Source organism: Aedes albopictus, chromosome 3 (assembly GCF_035046485.1).
Source record: "Aedes albopictus strain Foshan chromosome 3, AalbF5, whole genome shotgun sequence".
NCBI lineage: Eukaryota > Metazoa > Arthropoda > Insecta > Diptera > Culicidae > Aedes > Aedes albopictus.
Genome location: NC_085138.1, coordinates 383,795,376 through 383,814,753, shown reverse-complemented (window position 1 = coordinate 383,814,753; position 19,378 = coordinate 383,795,376). Strand labels below are relative to the sequence as shown.

The window sequence follows — 19,378 nt, the reverse complement described above, 5'->3', positions numbered from 1 at the left end:
GAGAAAGTACCTTTATATTGGAAGCTGAACCTGGAAATACGGTTTATGAAAAACTTGTGTGGCTAGACCAGTTCCGCTATTTTTCGAATATTTAAGGTAAATGTCACGGACTACCTTTGAAAAATGTCAAATGATATTCACCGTGAATATCATTGGGATTTTTCGAAGGTAGTCCGTGACATTTACCTTAAATATTCGAAAAATAGCGGTTTTTCCGTAACTTTCTTGCAGAACTGGTCTAGCCGCACAAGTTTTGCATATACCATATTCTCAGGTTCGGCTTCTTAAATGAGCTGTAGGTGATGGAATTTAGATATGATGAAATGAATTTGTCAGCACTGATTTTCCGTACAAAATAGTCAGCTTTGGAGGTCCATTTATTGGTGTTTATGAAAAGGTTGACCTGAAAATTTGACACAAAACTACAAATTAAGGATCACCGGGGCATACAATCTGGAAAATTATTCTTTGCCAAAATAGTTTTTGATTCAAAAACTATGTGTTATGACTTTCAAATTTTTTATCATTATTCGATAACTTCACGTTAACCCTCTGTTTTATCTTTCCGCACCCGTTTCAATTTACCTCGGTGTACCTTACCTGTATTTTTTATTTGCATTGAGTTCAAGCAATTCCATGGGGAGCTTGTAGATTTTCTGTTGGTTCCATTCTGGTAATTAAAAGGTGAACAACTATGACCAGAAACTCTAACTCGAAAAAAAAATTTAAAATAATCTCATGGTCGTTTATGGTCGTCAGCTTTTTTGAGTTACGAGGATCAAAGTTGTTTACTTTTTTATTTCCAAAATTGAACCAACAGAAAATCTACAAGCACCTACGAAATTGCTTGAACTCAATAAAAAAATTAAAATACAGGAAATTTGTGGGATGCTAACAAAAGGCTGAATTTCAAAAGGCTGAATGCACAAAAGGCTGAACACGAAAGGCTGAAAGTAACATAAGGCTGAATTTCAAAAGGCTGAATGCACAAAAGGCTGCAATTGCAAAAATGCAGGAAATGAGTTATAGTACTTCTTCTTATTTTTTTTCTGGCGTAACGTCCCAACTGAGACAAAGCCTGCTTTCAGCTTATATACGCATTTCAACAGTTATTAATTGAGAGCCTTCTCTGCCAATGACCACTTTGCATTGGTACATATATCGTGTGACAGACAGGAAGATACTTTATGCCCGCGGTTGTCAAGGAATTTTCCATTACAAAAAGTTTCTGGCCCGAGGGAGAATCGAACCCATCACCCTCAGCATGACTACTCGTTCGCTAACCAGATCGGCTACATATATGAGTCCTCGTCATAAAATGTGCTTAGTGAAGAGTGCATACCAACTAACACAAAAAATGACTGATGGTATTTCAATTGGAGATTTTTCCTTCTTTGAGCATGAGCTATTCTTTCGAGTCATGCTGTTATGGAGATTGGTTGCCATTACAGCTGCCAACAATGTGATCAGAGATTTTTCCTTCTTTTAAATATATGATATTCTTTGGAGAAATACTGTCATAGTTATGTAGGCGATCAATAATGCATACTTTAGCGCGGAAAAACAGTCCTAACGCTTTCCGATTTCGAACATAGTAACGGAAGCATGTTCGTCCAATGAACCATCAACCAATGAGAGGTAGTGTGCGTCAAATGTAAAACTCAAGCAAAACCAATGTAAGTGTCAGGGCTGAGGGGTCGGCCAACTAGCAAATTTTTATAAAGATCATTATATCAGTGTACGATATGAATAATTAAAGTGTTATGTCTGTTTGTCTGTGATGTTAGTGTTGCCTTTAGGCTCGCCGTTTGAAAACTAGTCGAATCATTATTTCAGCCTTATGTTATTTCAGCCTTTTGACATTTTCAGCCTTTTGTGATTCAGCCTTTCGTAATTCAGCCTTTTGTTATTTCAGCCTTTCGTGTTTCAGCCTTTTGTACGTAACCCGAAATTTGTAGTTCTGTGTCAAATTTTCAGCAAACTGGATTCATAATCACCTTTGATATGAACCTCAAACAATGGTTATGTTGTATAGAAATGCTACTATTAACTTTTTTTCTTCCCAATACTAAAAATGAGTATTTGCAAATTGTTTTTTTTTTTTGAAATTGTATACCAATCCGGATAGAACCACATTTTCACCACCTTACAATTACTCTTTGCTCTGGCATATTTTACCAGCAGCCCTTCGCAAAAGGTTTTTACGCAATATTTTTGCCTTTCTCGTTCACCTAAGTGAACTGAAAGGCTATGACACATTCAACTGTGACGTTACAACGCTTTGACGCCTTTTTGTCAGATTTTTCACCATAACTCGTACCGTAAACCCTCAAATATTTTTTCATATTCGGATTCCTTGTAGAATCTCCAAAGAGTATGATCTGTTAAACAGTTAGTTTTAATCGGAAAAGTACAGGGATTGGCCAAAATGTTTGGGATAGGCAACTTTTTTTCTCTTACAAAAAGTTCAACATGCTATAACTTTTCATAGAGTGCTTCAAAAAATTTCAAATTTTGACTGTTCATCAACCTGTTATATGTGCATCATTGGTACAAATTTGCGCTCGATTGATTGATCTTTCGCAAAGTTAGAACCGTTCGGGTAAAATACTATTTTTAGACAACTCATTTTTGAGCTGTCATATCTCGGAAACCAGGGAACCGAATTGAATGAAATTTTGAACATACACTAACAATATACAAATGCTTCACAAACTATTAAAACATAGATACTTTTTGAACGTTGAAAAAAGTTATAATAGATTGACACTTTTTGGATTTTTTCGAAAAAATTGAATTTTTTACGTCAATGTCAATAAATTTTAGTGTTGATGTCCAAAGATTTTCCACTTCTGTTCTCAAGTTATCTTTAATCAGATATATTAAAGCCTTTTTAGGTTAAAGGAAGAACACATTTAGTAATTTTTGTGCGGTATTGTAAATTTGACTTATTTTCCTCTATATGGGTAAAAATTTCAACCCGGTATAACTTAATTCGCCGTGAGAAAATATTATATTTTATAACGTTGCATGAAGTATCAATATATTGTTGATAAACGTTAGAAAAATCATTCAATTCGGTTCACTGGTTTCCGAGATATGACAGCTCAAAAATAAGTTGTCTAAAAAGTAGTGTTTTACCAGAACGGTTCTAACTTCGCGAAAAATTATTCAATCAAGCCCAAATTTGTACCAATGATGCACATATAACAGGTTGATAAACAGTCAAAATTTGAGATTTTTTGATGCACTCTATGAAAAGTTATAGCGTGTTGATCTTTTTTGTGAAAGAGAAAAAAAGTTGCCTATCCCAAACATTTTGGCCATCCCCAGTTTGTTTAAGATGGGAATGAGTAGCGTGACGTTACAACATTGTAACGTCACGCTACTAAATCCCATTTTTAACATACTTTTACAATGAAAACTAACTATTCAATAGATTAAACTTATTGGAAATTTTACTAGAAATCCGAATATGCAAAAATATTTAAGGGTTTACGGTCGAATTTACGAGTTGTAGTGAAAAATCTGGAAAAAGGCATCAAAACGTTGTAACGTCACGGTTGAATGTGTCCTATATGATCGCTCAAAAACGAATTTTCCATAGAAAACTCGGAGGGTCAAGTCACATATGCCAATCAACTCAGTTCGTCGAATTGAGATGATGTATGTATGTGTGTATGTATGTATGTCTGTGCGCAAAAAAAAAGATCACTCACTTTTAAGGCACTTCCAATTGGCTGTTTTTGGATTATAGCTCGAATTGAACCGGAATTTTACCGCATTGTTTGCTATTAAAAATGGTCCGGATCGGTCTAGGCGTTCCGGAGTTATGACCAATTCAGCTATCCGGACCAGCACCGGTAGAACTGGCCGTAAATAAAACTGAACCAAGCCCTTTCATACGACAAATCAAACTGCGGCGATTTTTGTAACCTTTAGCATGGTTGATGAATTCTGTGCGGAAATCATCACTGGAGAACGAAAATTTCACGATGTTGACCCAAAATTCAAGATGGCAGCCTAATATTCAAGATGGTGGCTGTTTAAAAGAGTTTTTGACTCTAAAATCATGCAATATGGGGCATATTTGGTATGGAGAAGATGTACGGAGAACTAAAATCCAAGATGGTGGCCCCAAATTCAAGATGGCGGTGTTTAATGGTGTTTTAGGCCCTAAATTCATACAATATGGGTATATTTGATATGGTGAAGATGTCCGAAGTCCAAAAATGGCGAAAAAAATATCCAAGATGGCGGCCTAAAATCCAATATGGCGGCTGTTCAATGGAGATTTAGGCCCTGAAACCATACAGTATGGGTATATTTTGTATGAGGAAGATGTCCGGAGTTCAAAATGGCGATCAGAATATCCAATATGGCGGCTCCAAATTCAAGATGGCGAATGTTTAATGCAGTTTTAGACCCTAAAACCGTGCAGTATGGGCTTAATTGGTACAGGGAAGATGTCTGGACTTCAAAAATGATGACCAGAATATCCAAGATTGCAATCTCAAATCCAAGATGGCGGCTCAAAATTCAAGGTGGCGGCTGCTTAATGGAGGTTAAGGCCCTAAATTCATGAAATATGGGTATATATGATATGTAGTAAATGTACGGTCTGAAGTCCAAAAATGACGACCAGAACTTCCAAGATTGGTGAGGTCCAAAAATGGCAACCAGAATTCCAAAATGGCGGCTTAAAATTCGAGATGGTGGCCTTTTTTAAGAGTTTGAGGCTCGTATGCGATATTCATCAACATGTCATTTTTCTCCCGACAAACTCGCAAAATGTGAGTTCTTCCTTCGGAAGGGAAGTAAAGCGTGGGTCCCGAGATGAACTAGCCTAGGGCTAAAAATCTCGTTAATACAGATAAAAAAAAACGTGTCATTTGAGTTCTGTTGAAATGGGGTTTCGAAGACACGAGAAAGGCACCATCATCGCTAGATGGATTATTTAATTTCTCATATAATCATGTCTCTAGTTAGCCTCGTAATTAACGCTATGGATCGCCAATCCGGAGACGGCGGGTTCGATTCCCGTTCCAGTCGGGAAATTTTTCTCGACTCCCTGGGCATAGTGTATCATTGCACTTGCCTCACAATATACAAATTCATGCAATGGCAGGCAAAGAAATCCCTTCAATTAATAACTGTGGAAGTGCTCAAAGAACACTAAGTTGAAGCGAGGCAGGCCAAGTCCCAGTGGGGACGTAGAGCCATAAAGAAGAAGAAGAAGAAGATAATCATGTTGCGAAAGGAATTTCCTTTTTAATTATTACAAAATTTAAATTCACGCGATCAAAATTACAAATTAAATCCGAAACTGAAGCTATACGAACTGACGGTTTACAAACATACTTAACTGCTTAACTTGCTGATGCTGACTGTTGAACAAAGTAGCACACTCCTGTCTGAATCCACTTATATTAGTCATATTTTTAATATGGATAGGAAGTTGATTCCAAAACACTATGTCCTGAACAAATAGAGTATTCCTATAGTGTGACGTGTTGAACCGTGGTAAAGTAAAATTACGATTATGTACGGCTATTTTGAAATGGTTGTAGTTTGGTAAATAGATATCTAGGAGACTTTTTATTTATAATTTTGAACAAAAGAATGCAGCTACGAAGCATATTAAAGTCTTGAAAATGACAACTGAGAAGCTGTGGCTGTAAATGGGTAACTCTTGAGAATCTGGAGAGATTAAATACATAGCGTACACAAGAATTTAGAGCTACTCGCAGACGACCTATCGACATTGCTGAAGCATTTAGCAAAAGAACGTCACCGTACATAAAATGTGGCAAAATTAAAGACTTAAACAGCTTTAATTTGGTTGAAGTTGGTAAAGTATTTGAAGTGGTTCGAAGCATACGAAAGCATCGGTATATTTTAGAACACTGTGCATTAATATGACCATCCTACTCGAGATCGTTTTGAATAACGAAACCCAGCGGTGTCACTTTTTCAACATATTGAATCAGCACATTTCCAAACCAAACATTTGGACGAACATTTAAATCTCTGCTTCTAGTTATCATCATAACCTTTCTTTTATCAGGGTTTACAGGCAGAAGATTTCTCGAAGACCATTCCAAAATTTTCAAAAGATCCTCATTTAGCAACTCGACCATTTCTGCAGTCGAGAGATCGGTAGCCATGATGTAAATTTGGACGTCATCCGCAAATAAATGGATTCGGCAACGTTTCAGAACACTTGTTAAGTCTTTAATGAACAATGAAAAAAGCAGTGGGCCCAAAATAGAAACTTGCGGAACACCAGATAAAATATTGACACTATTTGAGTAACCATTATCAATACAAACATATTGAGACCTACTGGTCAGATATGATTGCATCAAACGAACCGCCGATTTTGAGAACATGAACTCCGAAGATAATTTGTTTAAAGTTTAGTTTGTGATACCTTATCGAATGCCTTTGAAAAATCTATCATAAGAAGGAATGCGACATCTTTCTCGTCTATAGCGGTATGTATATCATCGTGTACTTTAAGAAAGGCAGTTGTTGTACTGTGTCCTGCTCTAAAACCAGATTGACATTCTGACAATAAGTTGAAGTTTGATAGATGTTCCTGTATTTGCGATTTCAGGATTGTTTCAAACACCTTCGATGGACTGCTTAGAATATAGGTCTGAGATTGATTTTTTCCGAATTGGAATTAGAATTGGATTTCCAACAAAGAGGATATTTCGATGTAGATATAATTAAGTTGAAGATAGAACTAATTTGAGAAACTATGAAAGCAAGAATCAGCTGTATAAACTGGAGTGTAATATTGTATATGCCAATAGCATTTGATTTGATAGATTTAATAGCTAAAATAACATCATGATCACTAACCGGCAGAAACTGGAATCCATGGGTATCCACCAATATTTTTCAGTTTGTTCCAAAGATCCTTAGAAGAGTTAGAACACGCTCAGAAAACCGTTCTGATAAACGTGAACAAACAAACAAACGCAAATATGTGAACAAGAAAATATACACCGTGAACTGGAACTAGTTCCAGCTGTCAACATGGGCGTTCTAGAAACCGTGACATCTAGTTCACGGTGTACAATTCTTATTGTTGTTACCGTTGCTATGCATAGTTCCCGTTTGTTCCCGTTGCCGTGACTGGGAGTGCACGTATATCGGAACGGATTTTTTTGCGTGAAGAGTTAACTCTTTGGGAGACAAGATCAGATTTAGCGTTATGAATAAATTGTGTAACCTTGTTACGTAACCGTTTATATTGGTTATGATTTATTATCGATCTATCATAAACCCACAAACGATACGCAACATCACGTTCAACCATAGCCCTTTGAATTTCATTATTGAACCAAGGATTACGTTTAGGCTTAGAACACCGCAGCGGAATAAAACAATCATGTAGATCACACAAGATTCTATTGAAAAAATCAACTGCTATGTCAGAGTCGGTAACACTGTCAAAAATAGACCAATCAATAGAATTGACAGCCTGAGTCAATCCTATAAAGTCTATGTTCTTATAATCCCTGTACATGAAATTATTAAGAATTGCTTCCCTTGCAATGTTCAACGATGAAAAAAATATATCGTGACATGAAAATGCTGGGGTCGATACTTGTTGTACATTTAGCACAAAATTCTGGTTAGACGGAAAGCATCAAATCTATCAAAGAATACCCAGTATGATGAAAATGGGTTGGGAATGTGTTTGCGCAAGTAAGTCCGAGAGAATCAACAACATTTTTAGTTTATGTGTTTTGCTACATGATCTGTTCAAATCTGTATGTATGTATGTAAGTACAATCCATCGCCCACTGACCGGCAGTGCTTTTATGGAAGAAAAATGTCTGCATCTGTTTTGGCCATTTACTTTTATGCATAGACGTAAACATTTTTAGTCCTGGAGATGGAAGGTGATAGCTCTACTGTACATCTAACGACCCATTTCGAGGTATGCCTTGACTCGCACGTGCATCCTGAGGTCGTCTTCTGCAACAGTAAGCCCCGCATTAATGCATCCGGATATCAAATGGATATCTGAAATGCATTAACACTTCCTGAATCAAAAATTTATATTTTTGGTTCTGGCGCGTATTTAGTGTAGTAATTTTCACACGTATACATAAATAAAATTAAGCATTTTGATAGGAAAGATCTCACCAAGTTACTCGTAGTCTGTCATACTCTGGCGAAACCTTCGGATAAACACAATCGCAAATTCTTCTTTTGAAAATTTTCCAGTAAACTTTTCACCGGATGGCGTAGCTCCACTTCAGTCGGCAAAATCAAACCCACATGTTTAGTTTTTCATGTAACACAAAATGTACACCAAAGGTCATCCAAGGCAGCACTGCATCACTATGGAAACATCCACCCAGGTAAACACCACTCATTTTGATTTCCACCCGTTTTACCCCTGTCACGCGAACAATCGGTCATCGCTAGACCACATTCCGAATGCTTGCATTTTTATCCACTTTAGATAACATATTCACTTTTTGAAATTCAAATCTTCCGAGGAATACCCAATCCATATTTTTTCGAATGAACACTAGTACATCTTTTCACGGTGTGGAATTGCGTCGGCCGTTTCACTGGTGGAATCACGAAGAAAATCCGCACAACGAAAGCTAACCGAACTGCTAGCAACACAATCATACACAAGACACGAAAACTTCCGGATGGCGTAGCGGCCGCGAAACTAAATTTGCACTAAATTTGACTTCTACCCGAAATCAATAAATCATTTTCTCGTTAATTAAATTCACACAGAACCTAGCAGAACTAACACTTTTTGATACGCGGTAAACCATCCGGATGGCGTAGCACCGGTCGAACCGTCAGCCGAATCGCAAAAACAAGCTGGCGAACGCGGAGCAAATATGACGAGCAAATCAAAACACGTCTGCGCGCGGCAACGCCTACTGCGCTTCCCTACATGATCTCTGGAGCAACATTTGAAAAGGGCCCAAGAGGTCTTGTGTCTTTTTTCGAAAACGCTCCGTAGGGCATAACAGCAGCCCGCCCACGCAAATGAACACCGTTATCCGAAAGATCAATGTTTGCTCTATCTGATAACGGTCTTAGTTTTTGTGAATAAGCTGATGGGGGCTCAGGAGCGACGTGTGAAGTCATTGTTTACCAATACTTGTATGCCCTTTTCAAATGTTACTCCAGAATCTGTTCAAATCTGTATTGAAATCTCCTATCAAGCTTGCTATTTGATGAAAACATTCGCGAAATGATGCGATTTGCTTTCGACAACGAATACGTTTTCACCCATCCTCGCTTTATTCAATCAACCTCCCATACGAGTAGCACACGAACGGGCTCAACACTGATCAGCATAGTTGACTCGTCCTTTTCGCCGTTGAGCCGTTGCGTTCTAGCCAAGCATCTCTTTTCATCGCTTTCGATGCTTTTCGACACAGCTTATCGCGAAGCATCGTTGGCTGGAAGCATTATTAGTATGGTATCGGTACATGCGAATGTTGCTTCTGTGTGCGTGTCGAGCGTTCGTGCCGTAGCTTCGCAAACCAACCTATTCGGTATGGTTCGGCTGTTCGGGCGAGCATGTGGCGGCACAGTCAGATGTGTGCAAAATCGTTTGTGATTTAAATCATGTTCGTTTTGCCACCTCTTTGCTGCTGGTCATCGCTGATCAGTGCACAGTTCAATCGCACGCGATAAATATACAGTTGATGAGTTGTGATGAGCACTAAAGAGGTCACGGTGTGTCTGGTAGAACAAATTTATTACAAAAAAATGGGCATCGCTAATTTTTACGCTACGTGAAAGTTGACGCTACCAGCTTTCATTCAAGCCCAACATCGAAATATTCCATCGGGGGAACTTTTTCATACAAAAATTGGGTATGTTTGTTAAGTAGAAATAGGGATTAATTTGGAACCGTGCATTTTGTATGGGGAAAAACAGTATTCTGAAAAAGTTGTTCGGGATCCCTCGGTGGATTTTTTTGGGGAACACGTTAAATGAAAGCTAGAAGTCCATATTTTCGAAAAACGGCGGATTTGGCGATGCCTAATTTTTTGTGATAAACCTTCACCATATGCACGCCGTGAGGTGATAATTTGCATCATTGTCTCCTATTATAACTGTGTTAGGGTATTGTACGGACAGTTCAGACAATTAATCAAATTTTGCATCAGAGCAATCCGAGCTAGAAGGGTTATAAAAAATTCCAAGCAAAAATTTGTCCTGCTTATGATGAACTTCAACGAATAAATATTCAGTAAGATTAGAGTTTCAACATCGGGTAATAATTCCGAATGGCAAAGAATTTTAAATTTCAAATCATTCTTAAAGTAAACGCAAATACCACCACCACGACAATAACGTCTGTCGAGTCTCAAGAGGTAATACACATCCATAGCAATCAAGTTATCATTTACATCACTTGTGATTCAACTTTCTGTAACACAGACAATATCTACTTTACTTTGAAGGAAACATAGCTTAAATTCGTTGAATTTCGACATCTGCCGAGCACACATACTTTGCATATTAATGTGGCACATATTAAGATAATTACTATTAAGCATACTGTTCATCACAGCACGAGGAATACAACCATTTGACAGAGCATTAGTTTGGTTATCCGGCATCTATCGAAGACATGGTAAGCGAACTCAAACAAGATTGTCCCACCCTATCCAACAGCAGCAAAGCAGCAACGAAGAAGTAACCTTTCAAAAAATAATTCATTTATAAAACTAACAAATGCAGTACAGTTCGTGAATTCGAATGAAAGGAAATAAACACATTGAAAAAATGGCCAACAACAGAATCAACAACAGCAGCAGCAATAGCAGGTCCAGAAGCGTCGTCAGCATAGCAGCATGAGCACTTGACGAATTCGATGAACGAATGCTCATTGAATGTACAACTTTTAGGATGGAAGAAAACAAAGGAAAACGGAAACGGAGACACGGAAATCTACGGAGGGATTATGTAGACACTTTTAAGAAAGGAAAACTAGCAGATAACTTTCAGGAGCGGAATAATCAAAGGATAGTAGGCATGGAAATATTGTTGGTAGGGAACAGTAAGGGCCCATATAGCCGAGGCGGTAAACGCACGGGTATTCAGCATGACCATGCTGAGGGTGACGGGTTCGATTCCCGGTCCAGGATCTTTTCGTAAAGGAAATTTCCTTGACTTCCTTGGGCATAGAGTATCTTCGTGCCTGCCACACGATATACGCATGCAAAATGGTCATTGGCAGAGGAAGCTCTCAGTTAACCTTTCAGGACGCGCGCCTGTTTGAACCTAAAACTGCACCGCGCTCGCGCTGTATAAGACGAGCGAGGTTTTTTGGTGGTGTTGTACTTTTTACAACAGCGCGCGTCCTGAAGGGTTAATAACTGTGGAAGTGCTCATAGAACACTAAGCTGAGAAGCAGGCTTTGTCCCAATGAGGACGTTACGCCAAGAAGAGAAAGAGAGAGAGAGAGGGAACAGTAACTTAGAAGGAAAAGGATTATGTTCGTAACTGGTCCAATGAGAAGATTGGATTTGGTTCAACATCAGCAGCAGCTCTTGTGTAAACAACTCCATCATAAGTGAAAACGGTGTGAAGCGTCCCATCATGCTTCAACTTCAGTGCGGCTCTCTTAATCCTACGACTAAGCTTAGTAAGGTTCTCGTTGAGATATATCTTGGATTCCGTCGCATATCCAAGATGGTGAAGCGAAAGATTTCGAGTTGCAAGATATCGTCTAAAGAAAACGTTACGCTCACTTTTGAAGGCAAAATGGAGTAAGATAGGAGGAGCACCGTCAGTTTTCTTTTTGAGTGCAGGTGTTCGAACGGCTAAAACGGTGAGTGTCAAAATTTGACAGCTGATAATGTGGATAAAAGGAATGGCGCTCCAAAAATGCAGTAGGTGACTCAGATATCCATCAGCAAATTTCATCGATATTATGGGTTATCAGCATCAAATCAGCAAAACTCCATATGCCACACAAAGAACAGGATCAGGTGAACCGTTGAACAGCCATTTAGATATAAACTGCAGTCAAAACGTGGTAAAAAACTTCACTGAACTGCACAGGCTGTGCGATCACTCACTATACCCGATCATAGCCAGAGTCGGACTTTCAAATTAATAAGAGTTTTTTTTTCAGTTTTGATTCTACATTTTGTGTCATGTTTTCAAATTCTAGTTGTTCTAGGAAAGATGTAAAGACTAAATTGAGATGTCAAATAGGTCGAATGACTTTTTTTGCAAAGCCATATAGATTCACATGTCGCAAGGTAGGTTTCAAAGACAGTTAGGAATTGTCCTTTTCCCCGAGGAAACTTGGTTTTCAGAATATCATTTGTAGTGGCCAATGTGGCCAAACAGTGAATAAACATGGGGTTTAACATCAAAAAATTGTCCACGTCTCCAGGGGAACCAGGATTCCGGAATGATCCTGAAAGTGGCCAATTTAGCCCAATAGTTCTGAAATGAATTTTAATTGACTTATTTTGCAGAATTATGGAAAATGATGTGTCGCAAGATGAGCCTAAAAAACATGCATAAATTGTCCTCTGTCCTGAGGGAAGCAAGATTTCGGAATAGTCCTGAAGGTGGCCAATCTGACCCAAACGTTCTGAAACGACTTCTAATGGACTTATTTTTTTAAATCATGATGTGTCGTAAGATGGGGTTTGAAAGCACCCATAAATGGTCCGCTTCCCTGGGGGAACCAGGATTACGGAGTGGTCCTGAAAGTGGTCGTCAATGTGACCCATAAAAAGTCAAAATTACTGCTCGTTACTTTGTATTAATAAACAATACAGTCCGGCAAGCTGTGAACGTATATTACTCATGTTAAGACTTTGTATGGGACCGCATCACTGTGGAGCGTATTGATATATTGTAGTTTGTTGATTTGGTGGAAGAAAGCATATGCAATACCAAATCAGTGTTGCATGTCTCGTATATTATAACCCGATTTTGCCATATCAATTCCAATTATGGTATTGCAGAATGATTCGCAATAAACACGGACTAGACACCTATGGAACAGATAAGAGGCAAAATATTTCTTTACCAAGCTCAGTCTGAGTCGGTTGGTCGGAAGAATCACGTCGCGTATCAGTACACTCGTTTCAGAATGGATCGCTGGGTAGGAAAGGTAGCTGTAGTGACCGGTTCCAGCTCGGGAATTGGCGCTGCTATCGCTAAGGATTTGGCCAAGGCTGGCATGGTGGTTGTGGGCTTGGCACGGCGGGTGGAACGTACCGAAGCGTTAAAGGAGGAATTGCCGGAATCGGCAAGAGATCGGCTTCATGCGGTCAAGTGTGATGTGTCCAAGGAGGAAGAAATACTGAAGAGTTTCAAGTGGGTCGAGGAGAAGTTCGGAGGAGTTGACGTGATGATCAACAACGCCGGAATCGTTCGCCAGACGGAACTGCTCGAAGTGGGGAATACGGAAATGCTGCGGGAAGTGCTGGATACGAACGTGGTGGGACTGGTGTTGTGCAGTCGGGAAGCTTATCAATCGATGAAAAAGCGTTCGGTCGATGGTCACATCATTCATATCAACAGCGTTGCCGGACACAAAGTGATCAATTCACCTAAAATGAATATTTATACTGGTTCGAAGCATGCCGTGACGGCCATCACGGAAACGATGATGAACGAACTGAGGAACGCCGGAACGAAGATCAAGGTTACGGTATGTAATGGTTTTGAGCGGACTATTCGGTGAAGTTGTTTGACATTTTTCTACTAAACTTTCACAGAGCATCAGTCCCGGAGTTGTAGAAACAGAAATCATCCCGGAAGCCATGCGCAACGGAAAATTCCCAATGCTGGAAGCCGAGGACATTTCGGAAGCTGTGCTGTACGCCCTAGGAACACCTCCACGAGTTCAGATCCAAGAACTGACGATCAAACCGGTTGGGGAAGCTTTCTAAATGTTTCTTGTATGCATACACTCAATGTGGTTTAATAAGTTGTATTGGATTAAACAAAAACGCATTGTGTTTCCGCAATGTGGAACAAATGTTATAATCGTTGTTGGAGTTATTCCACATTCTCCACGGTTACATCGGACCAATTGTACGCAGATCCTTGACGAGCCGTAACCCGTAACGCACTTTCCGCATTCCTGCTGACTCCAATGCAATATGGTCCCATGATGGATTACTCGACCCTGGCTAGTACAATGGCCCTCAAACGATGGTCGCTGTGCTATTGTACTAGCATGGCGTGGAGAAAGTTGGAGTCAAGCATGCTTGACTGTTGAGTTTATCAAGACTTCCATCCGATTAGTCCAAGATCCTTTCGTACTGCAATTATTCTTATAATCCTTGGCTTGGCACACGATGTTTCGGGACTAAAAGTTCAATTGGCAAAGAAATCCTTCAATAAATAAATATAACAGTATTCATCGAACACAGAACTGAGAACCACGCTCAATTGGAACGTAACTCCATTAAACCATCTACGAAAGCGCGTGTTTATATTCTATAGTATGTTGAGTTGAAAGAAGAAGGCATATATAGACAATTCCAAATCACTGCAGCGTGTCTCGTGATATAACCCGATTTTGCCTTATCATTTCCAATTACGGACACCCACGAAACAGATAAAAACCAAAATATTTCGTTATCAGGCTCAGTCTGAGTCGGTTGGTCAGAAGAATCACGTCGCGTATCAGCAAACTCGTATCAGAATGGATCGCTGGGTTGGAAAGGTAGCCGTAGTGACCGGTACCAGTTCGGGCATCGGTGCCGCCATTGCCAAGGATTTGACCAAGGCTGGCATGGTGGTTGTGGGGTTGGCACGACGCGTAGAACGTACCGAGGCGTTGAAGGAGGATTTGCCGGAATCGGCAAGGGATCGGCTTCATGCGGTCAAGTGCGATGTGTCCAAGGAGGAAGACATTTTGAAGACCTTCAAGTGGGTGGAGGAGAAGTTCGGAGGAGTTGACGTGATGATCAACAATGCTGGAATCAGTCGCCAGACGGATCTTCTCGATGCGGGGAATACGGAAATGCTGCGGGAAGTGCTGGATACCAATGTGATGGGGCTGGTGCTGTGCAGTCGGGAGGCTTATCAATCGATGAAGAAACGTTCGGTCGATGGTCACATCATTCATATCAACAGCATTGCCGGACACAAGGTGCTCAACTTCCCCAAAATAAACATTTACAATGGCTCGAAGCATGCCGTAACAGCCATCACGGAAACGATGATGAACGAGCTGAGGAACGCTGGGACGAAGATTAAGGTCACGGTAAGTGTGATTCAGAAAGGTTTCCGACTAGTTGTTTGACATATTTTTATTGAATTTTCACAGAGCATCAGCCCTGGAGCTGTTGAAACGGAAATCATCCCGGAATCCATGCGCAACGGGAAATACCCCATGCTGGAAGCCGAAGACGTTTCGGAAGCTGTACTGTACGCCCTCGGAACCCATCCACGCGTTCAGATCCAAGAATTGACGATCAGACCGGTTGGGGAATTTTTCTAAGCGTTTCTCGAATCTACGAAGTGTTACAAATTAGTTGTATTTGATTAAACAAAAACGCATTGTGTTTCCGCAATGTGGAACAAATGTTAAAGCCAATGCTGTTGTTGAAGTTGTTTCGCATACTCTACAGAGTCACATCCCATAACTATAGCTATGTGGTGAGGTCGGAACGATTGTACGGAGAGCCCAGTCCGACCGTAAAGATTCAAATCAGTTCCAACCGGCGACGCTTATCCCGTATCGCACACTTTCCACATTCCGGCTGACTCCCATGCAGTGTAATACTACAGGGGATAGACAAAATGATCGGGACAGGCAAAATTTTCACTTTCCAAAAAATGTTCAACTAGCTGTAACTTTTCGAAAAGTGCATCAAATATTCTCAAATTTTTACTGTAAGTTCTTCAACTAGTTGTGTATCAGTGGACAAAATTTGGAAAAGATCGGACAATTCTTCACGAAGTTATAAATATTTTTGAAGGAGATAAAATTATCCGATAGCCAACTTTGAGCTGTTATATCTCCGGATTCAATGAACCGATTGCAATGAAATTTTGACCATTCATGACTTATATAATGAACTCTGGAAAACATTTAACATAACTTGAAATTTTTAACGAGCGAAAAAGTTATAGCGATTTTATTTTTTTCACGATTTTTTAGTAAATTGGTCTATTTTTAATATGCATCCCATTACTTTTTCAATTTATTGGCGGCTATGTTGTAACTTTCCATCAAAACGGATTTATAAATAAGTCAATTAGAGGGAAACTAAATGAACTATAATTTGCATCTTGAATTTTGAAACAATGTTGATGTTTTGGATAATTTGGCGTTTTTTTTAGAAAAATAATCTAATCGTTATAACTTTCTTTCGTGTTAAGAATATTAAGTTAAGTCAATGGTTTTTCATAGCTCATTATATAAGTCATAAATGAACAAAATTTCATTGCATTCGGTTCATTGAATCCGGAGATATAACAGCTCAAAGTTGGCTATCGAATAATTTTACCTTTTTCAAAAATCTTTATAATTTCGTGAAGAATTGTCCGATCTTTTCCAAATTTTGTCCACTGTTACACAACTAGTTGAGGAACTTACAGTAAAAATTTGAAAATATTTGATGCACTTTTCGAAAAGTTACAGCTAATTGAACATTTTTTGAAAAGTGAAAATTTTGCCTGTCCCGATCATTTTGTCTATCCCCTGTATGTGTGGGCCCATGATGGAGGACTTTTCGCTCGACTCTGCTGGTCCAAGGGTCCTCAAACGATGCGGGGCGGTGTGTTGTGGCACTAGCATGCCGTAGTGCAAGCTGGGGTTAAACTATGCTTTGGAACTGTAGAGTTTTTCATTTTAAGAGTGATGGGTGCAATTTTCGGTTGGTTAAAGGAATGCCAGATGTGAAGATATTTGAACTTTTGTGAATACATACTTTTGTCAATATGTGGTCAAAATTCTAACTAAATCGAACGACTGGAAGCCGTGACACAAGACACAAGGCCCCAAATTTAAGCATTTTTTAGGATTTTTATCGTTCTTCTTTAGAAATTTGTCTGAGTATTCTGCCATTAGATTTTTAAAGATCTTTGCAGAAAAAAACATTTCTACGAGGTTTTTTTCACAAATTCCAGGACTTCTTAGGATTAAGTAGGATGTTGGGGTCAATAAGACCCAGATAGGCACGCTGAACGTATGCAACGCCATCGTAGTGTGAAAACCCTAACATCTAAGGAGGCTTAAGCAGTTTGTCCAAGTATATATGAAATTTACGAGATTTTTTCCGAGAACACTTTAAAAAAATCTTTCTTGTGTCTTTGAGAACTATTCCAAGAACTTCTCCATTATATTTTTCCACAATTTCTTTACAAAATCCATCAGAATTACATTTGAAGCTTCCTCCTGTCTGGAATTCTATAGTGGCAATTTTCAGCAATTTCTTTAATACTTGCTCAAAGGAATGCCAAGTTGATGTCTCCGGAAATTCATCCTTAGATTTGTTTTTAGAATTCATCGGAGAATTTCTTGATAAAACTATTGAAAACTTACCCTGAAGCTTCTTTGAAAATTGCAGCAGATATTCCCAGACGATACCGACAGAGGTTTCCCAAAGATTCCCTTAGAAATTCCTCAGAAATGTTTTCCTCCATGAATGTTTTCGAAGAATCTTCCAATCTTCTTCAGAGTTTGTTCTCGAATTTTCCAATAATTTCTTATGCACAAGTTCTTGCGAAAATTTCTCGAGAAAATCCTACTAGGATTCCCTCAATCCTTCCGAACGCGCGTTATTGTAAAAAGTAAAACATCACCAAACAACTTCGCCAGTCGTATGCACTGTAAGCGTGGTGAAGTTTTCGGATCAAACAGGCGCACGTACTTAGAGGTTGAAAGTTTCAACGAAGATTCCCCCAAGGATGCCTTTACTCCAAGAATTTTCTAAAGATCGCTGCGGAAATTCCTCTTTTCAAGGATTCCTCGGTGCTGTATCATAACATCTGAGACCATAATGTCCCAGGGGTTTATGGCGCATTTTGTCGTCCGAACATGCTACGAAGTCCATGGAAAGAGGCACATAGGATATTATGACCCCCCCAACTACGTCACAAGTTGGCGCGTATGGCCTCGGACATTGTCATCTGGACCCGAATTCTTCCATTAGTCCTCCGAGAGCATATTTTTTTCTGAGAATACGTCTGGAGATTTCTCCTAAATTTTTCTTCAAAAATTTCTGTTCCGGTTCCTTACATAATTCCTCCTAAATTATTCGAGGAAATCTTCCGAACAAAGCTCTAGTATCCATCTAGAAATTTTTGCGAGGATTATTTAAAAATTTTGTGACAATTTCCTCAGAAGTTCATTCAAAGATCCTCCTGACTGTATATTTCAAAAAATCTTTCATAAATTTTTAAGGAATTCCTCGACAAATTGCTGCATTTCAAACGAGGATTCTTACAGAAATTCCCCCAGAAACTTCTCCAAGAATAACCCCACCCCTCTCCAAAACTACTTGCGAGGCTTCCCACACCAGTTTTTGTCCAGAAATCTCTCCTACACTTATTCCAAAGAACCCTACAGAATGTTCCTCCGAAGATTTCCCCACATTTTGTTCCAAGAAGTCCTGAAATTTTTCAATAACTCCGCTAGAAATTTTTATGATAGTTCCTGCAGACATTACTTCCACAATATTATTTTGATTTCTATGGAAACCCTTCATTGAGATTCACTTGAAAAAAATCTTAAGGAGACAGATTTCGTTCATTTCAAACAAAAATATCCATGTTCATCCGTTAACTGATAGAACGGATAAAACTATTTTTTTATAACCTGATCACACTGATTTCTACAATGTATATTGAGGAGCCCCTTCCTCTGTCATCGAGAAAAAAAACAACAGATGGAAGATGCAAAAAGTGTTAAATTCAGGGTGTCCATCCATCCGGGAAATACGGGAAAACCGGGAAAACCCCGGGAATTCGAAATCACCGGGAAAAACACGGGAAATTGTAAGTGGTACCAGGAAAAAATCTTCATGTTTGTACTGCATTAGTGACAAGCAAGTCGTGAATAAAATCATAGCAACATTATCAGAGCTGCCGACTGACTTTTTGTTTTAGGCATTCACTTAGGAATTTTAGTAGTTTCTCTTGGATCTCGGTAAATTCGTGCAGGCGAAATTTTCAGATTTCTAGAAGATTTTCGAGTTTTGCTAGGAAAACCCTGACAGCAGGATTCTTTCAAAAAGTCCATGGAGGCCCTCTCGGAATTCTTGGAAAATTCCTGCGGACGTTACGTTTTTAGATTTTTACGTTTGAAAAAAAGTGTGTCAGTTTCTGAATGAATTCTGTTAACATTCTTAGTGAAACTCTTTATAATTTCTGCCAT

General features: G+C 39.2%; 3 protein-coding genes across 8 annotated transcripts in view; all 3 read left to right on the top strand.

The window, feature by feature from the left end:
* LOC109400777 (CD151 antigen) overlaps nucleotides 1-19,378 on the top strand; it is a 323,911-nt gene that overhangs the window by 62,583 nt on the left and 241,950 nt on the right. The window lies entirely within an intron of this gene.
* On the top strand, nucleotides 13,063-14,031 carry LOC109400783 (farnesol dehydrogenase-like). The gene is made up of 2 exons (XM_062860120.1): nucleotides 13,063-13,693; nucleotides 13,761-14,031. The coding sequence occupies exons 1-2, from the start codon at nucleotides 13,130-13,132 to the stop codon at nucleotides 13,932-13,934; spliced, it is 738 nt and encodes a 245-aa protein (XP_062716104.1). The 5' UTR covers nucleotides 13,063-13,129; the 3' UTR covers nucleotides 13,935-14,031.
* On the top strand, nucleotides 14,602-15,592 carry LOC109400779 (farnesol dehydrogenase-like). The gene is made up of 2 exons (XM_062860121.1): nucleotides 14,602-15,259; nucleotides 15,323-15,592. Exons 1-2 carry the CDS (start codon nucleotides 14,696-14,698, stop codon nucleotides 15,494-15,496), a joined length of 738 nt encoding a protein of 245 aa, XP_062716105.1. The 5' UTR covers nucleotides 14,602-14,695; the 3' UTR covers nucleotides 15,497-15,592.

What these genes read in the sequence shown, in the direction of transcription:
- LOC109400783 (XM_062860120.1), top strand. Translation starts at nt 13,130, where the DNA reads ATGGATCGCTGGGTAGGAAAGGTAGCTGTAGTGACCGGTTCCAGCTCG. An exon ending in GAACGAAGATCAAGGTTACG is followed by an intron (nt 13,694 to 13,760) that starts GTATGTAATGGT and finishes AAACTTTCACAG; the next exon opens with AGCATCAGTCCCGGAGTTGT.
- LOC109400779 (XM_062860121.1), top strand. Translation starts at nt 14,696, where the DNA reads ATGGATCGCTGGGTTGGAAAGGTAGCCGTAGTGACCGGTACCAGTTCG. An exon ending in GGACGAAGATTAAGGTCACG is followed by an intron (nt 15,260 to 15,322) that starts GTAAGTGTGATT and finishes GAATTTTCACAG; the next exon opens with AGCATCAGCCCTGGAGCTGT.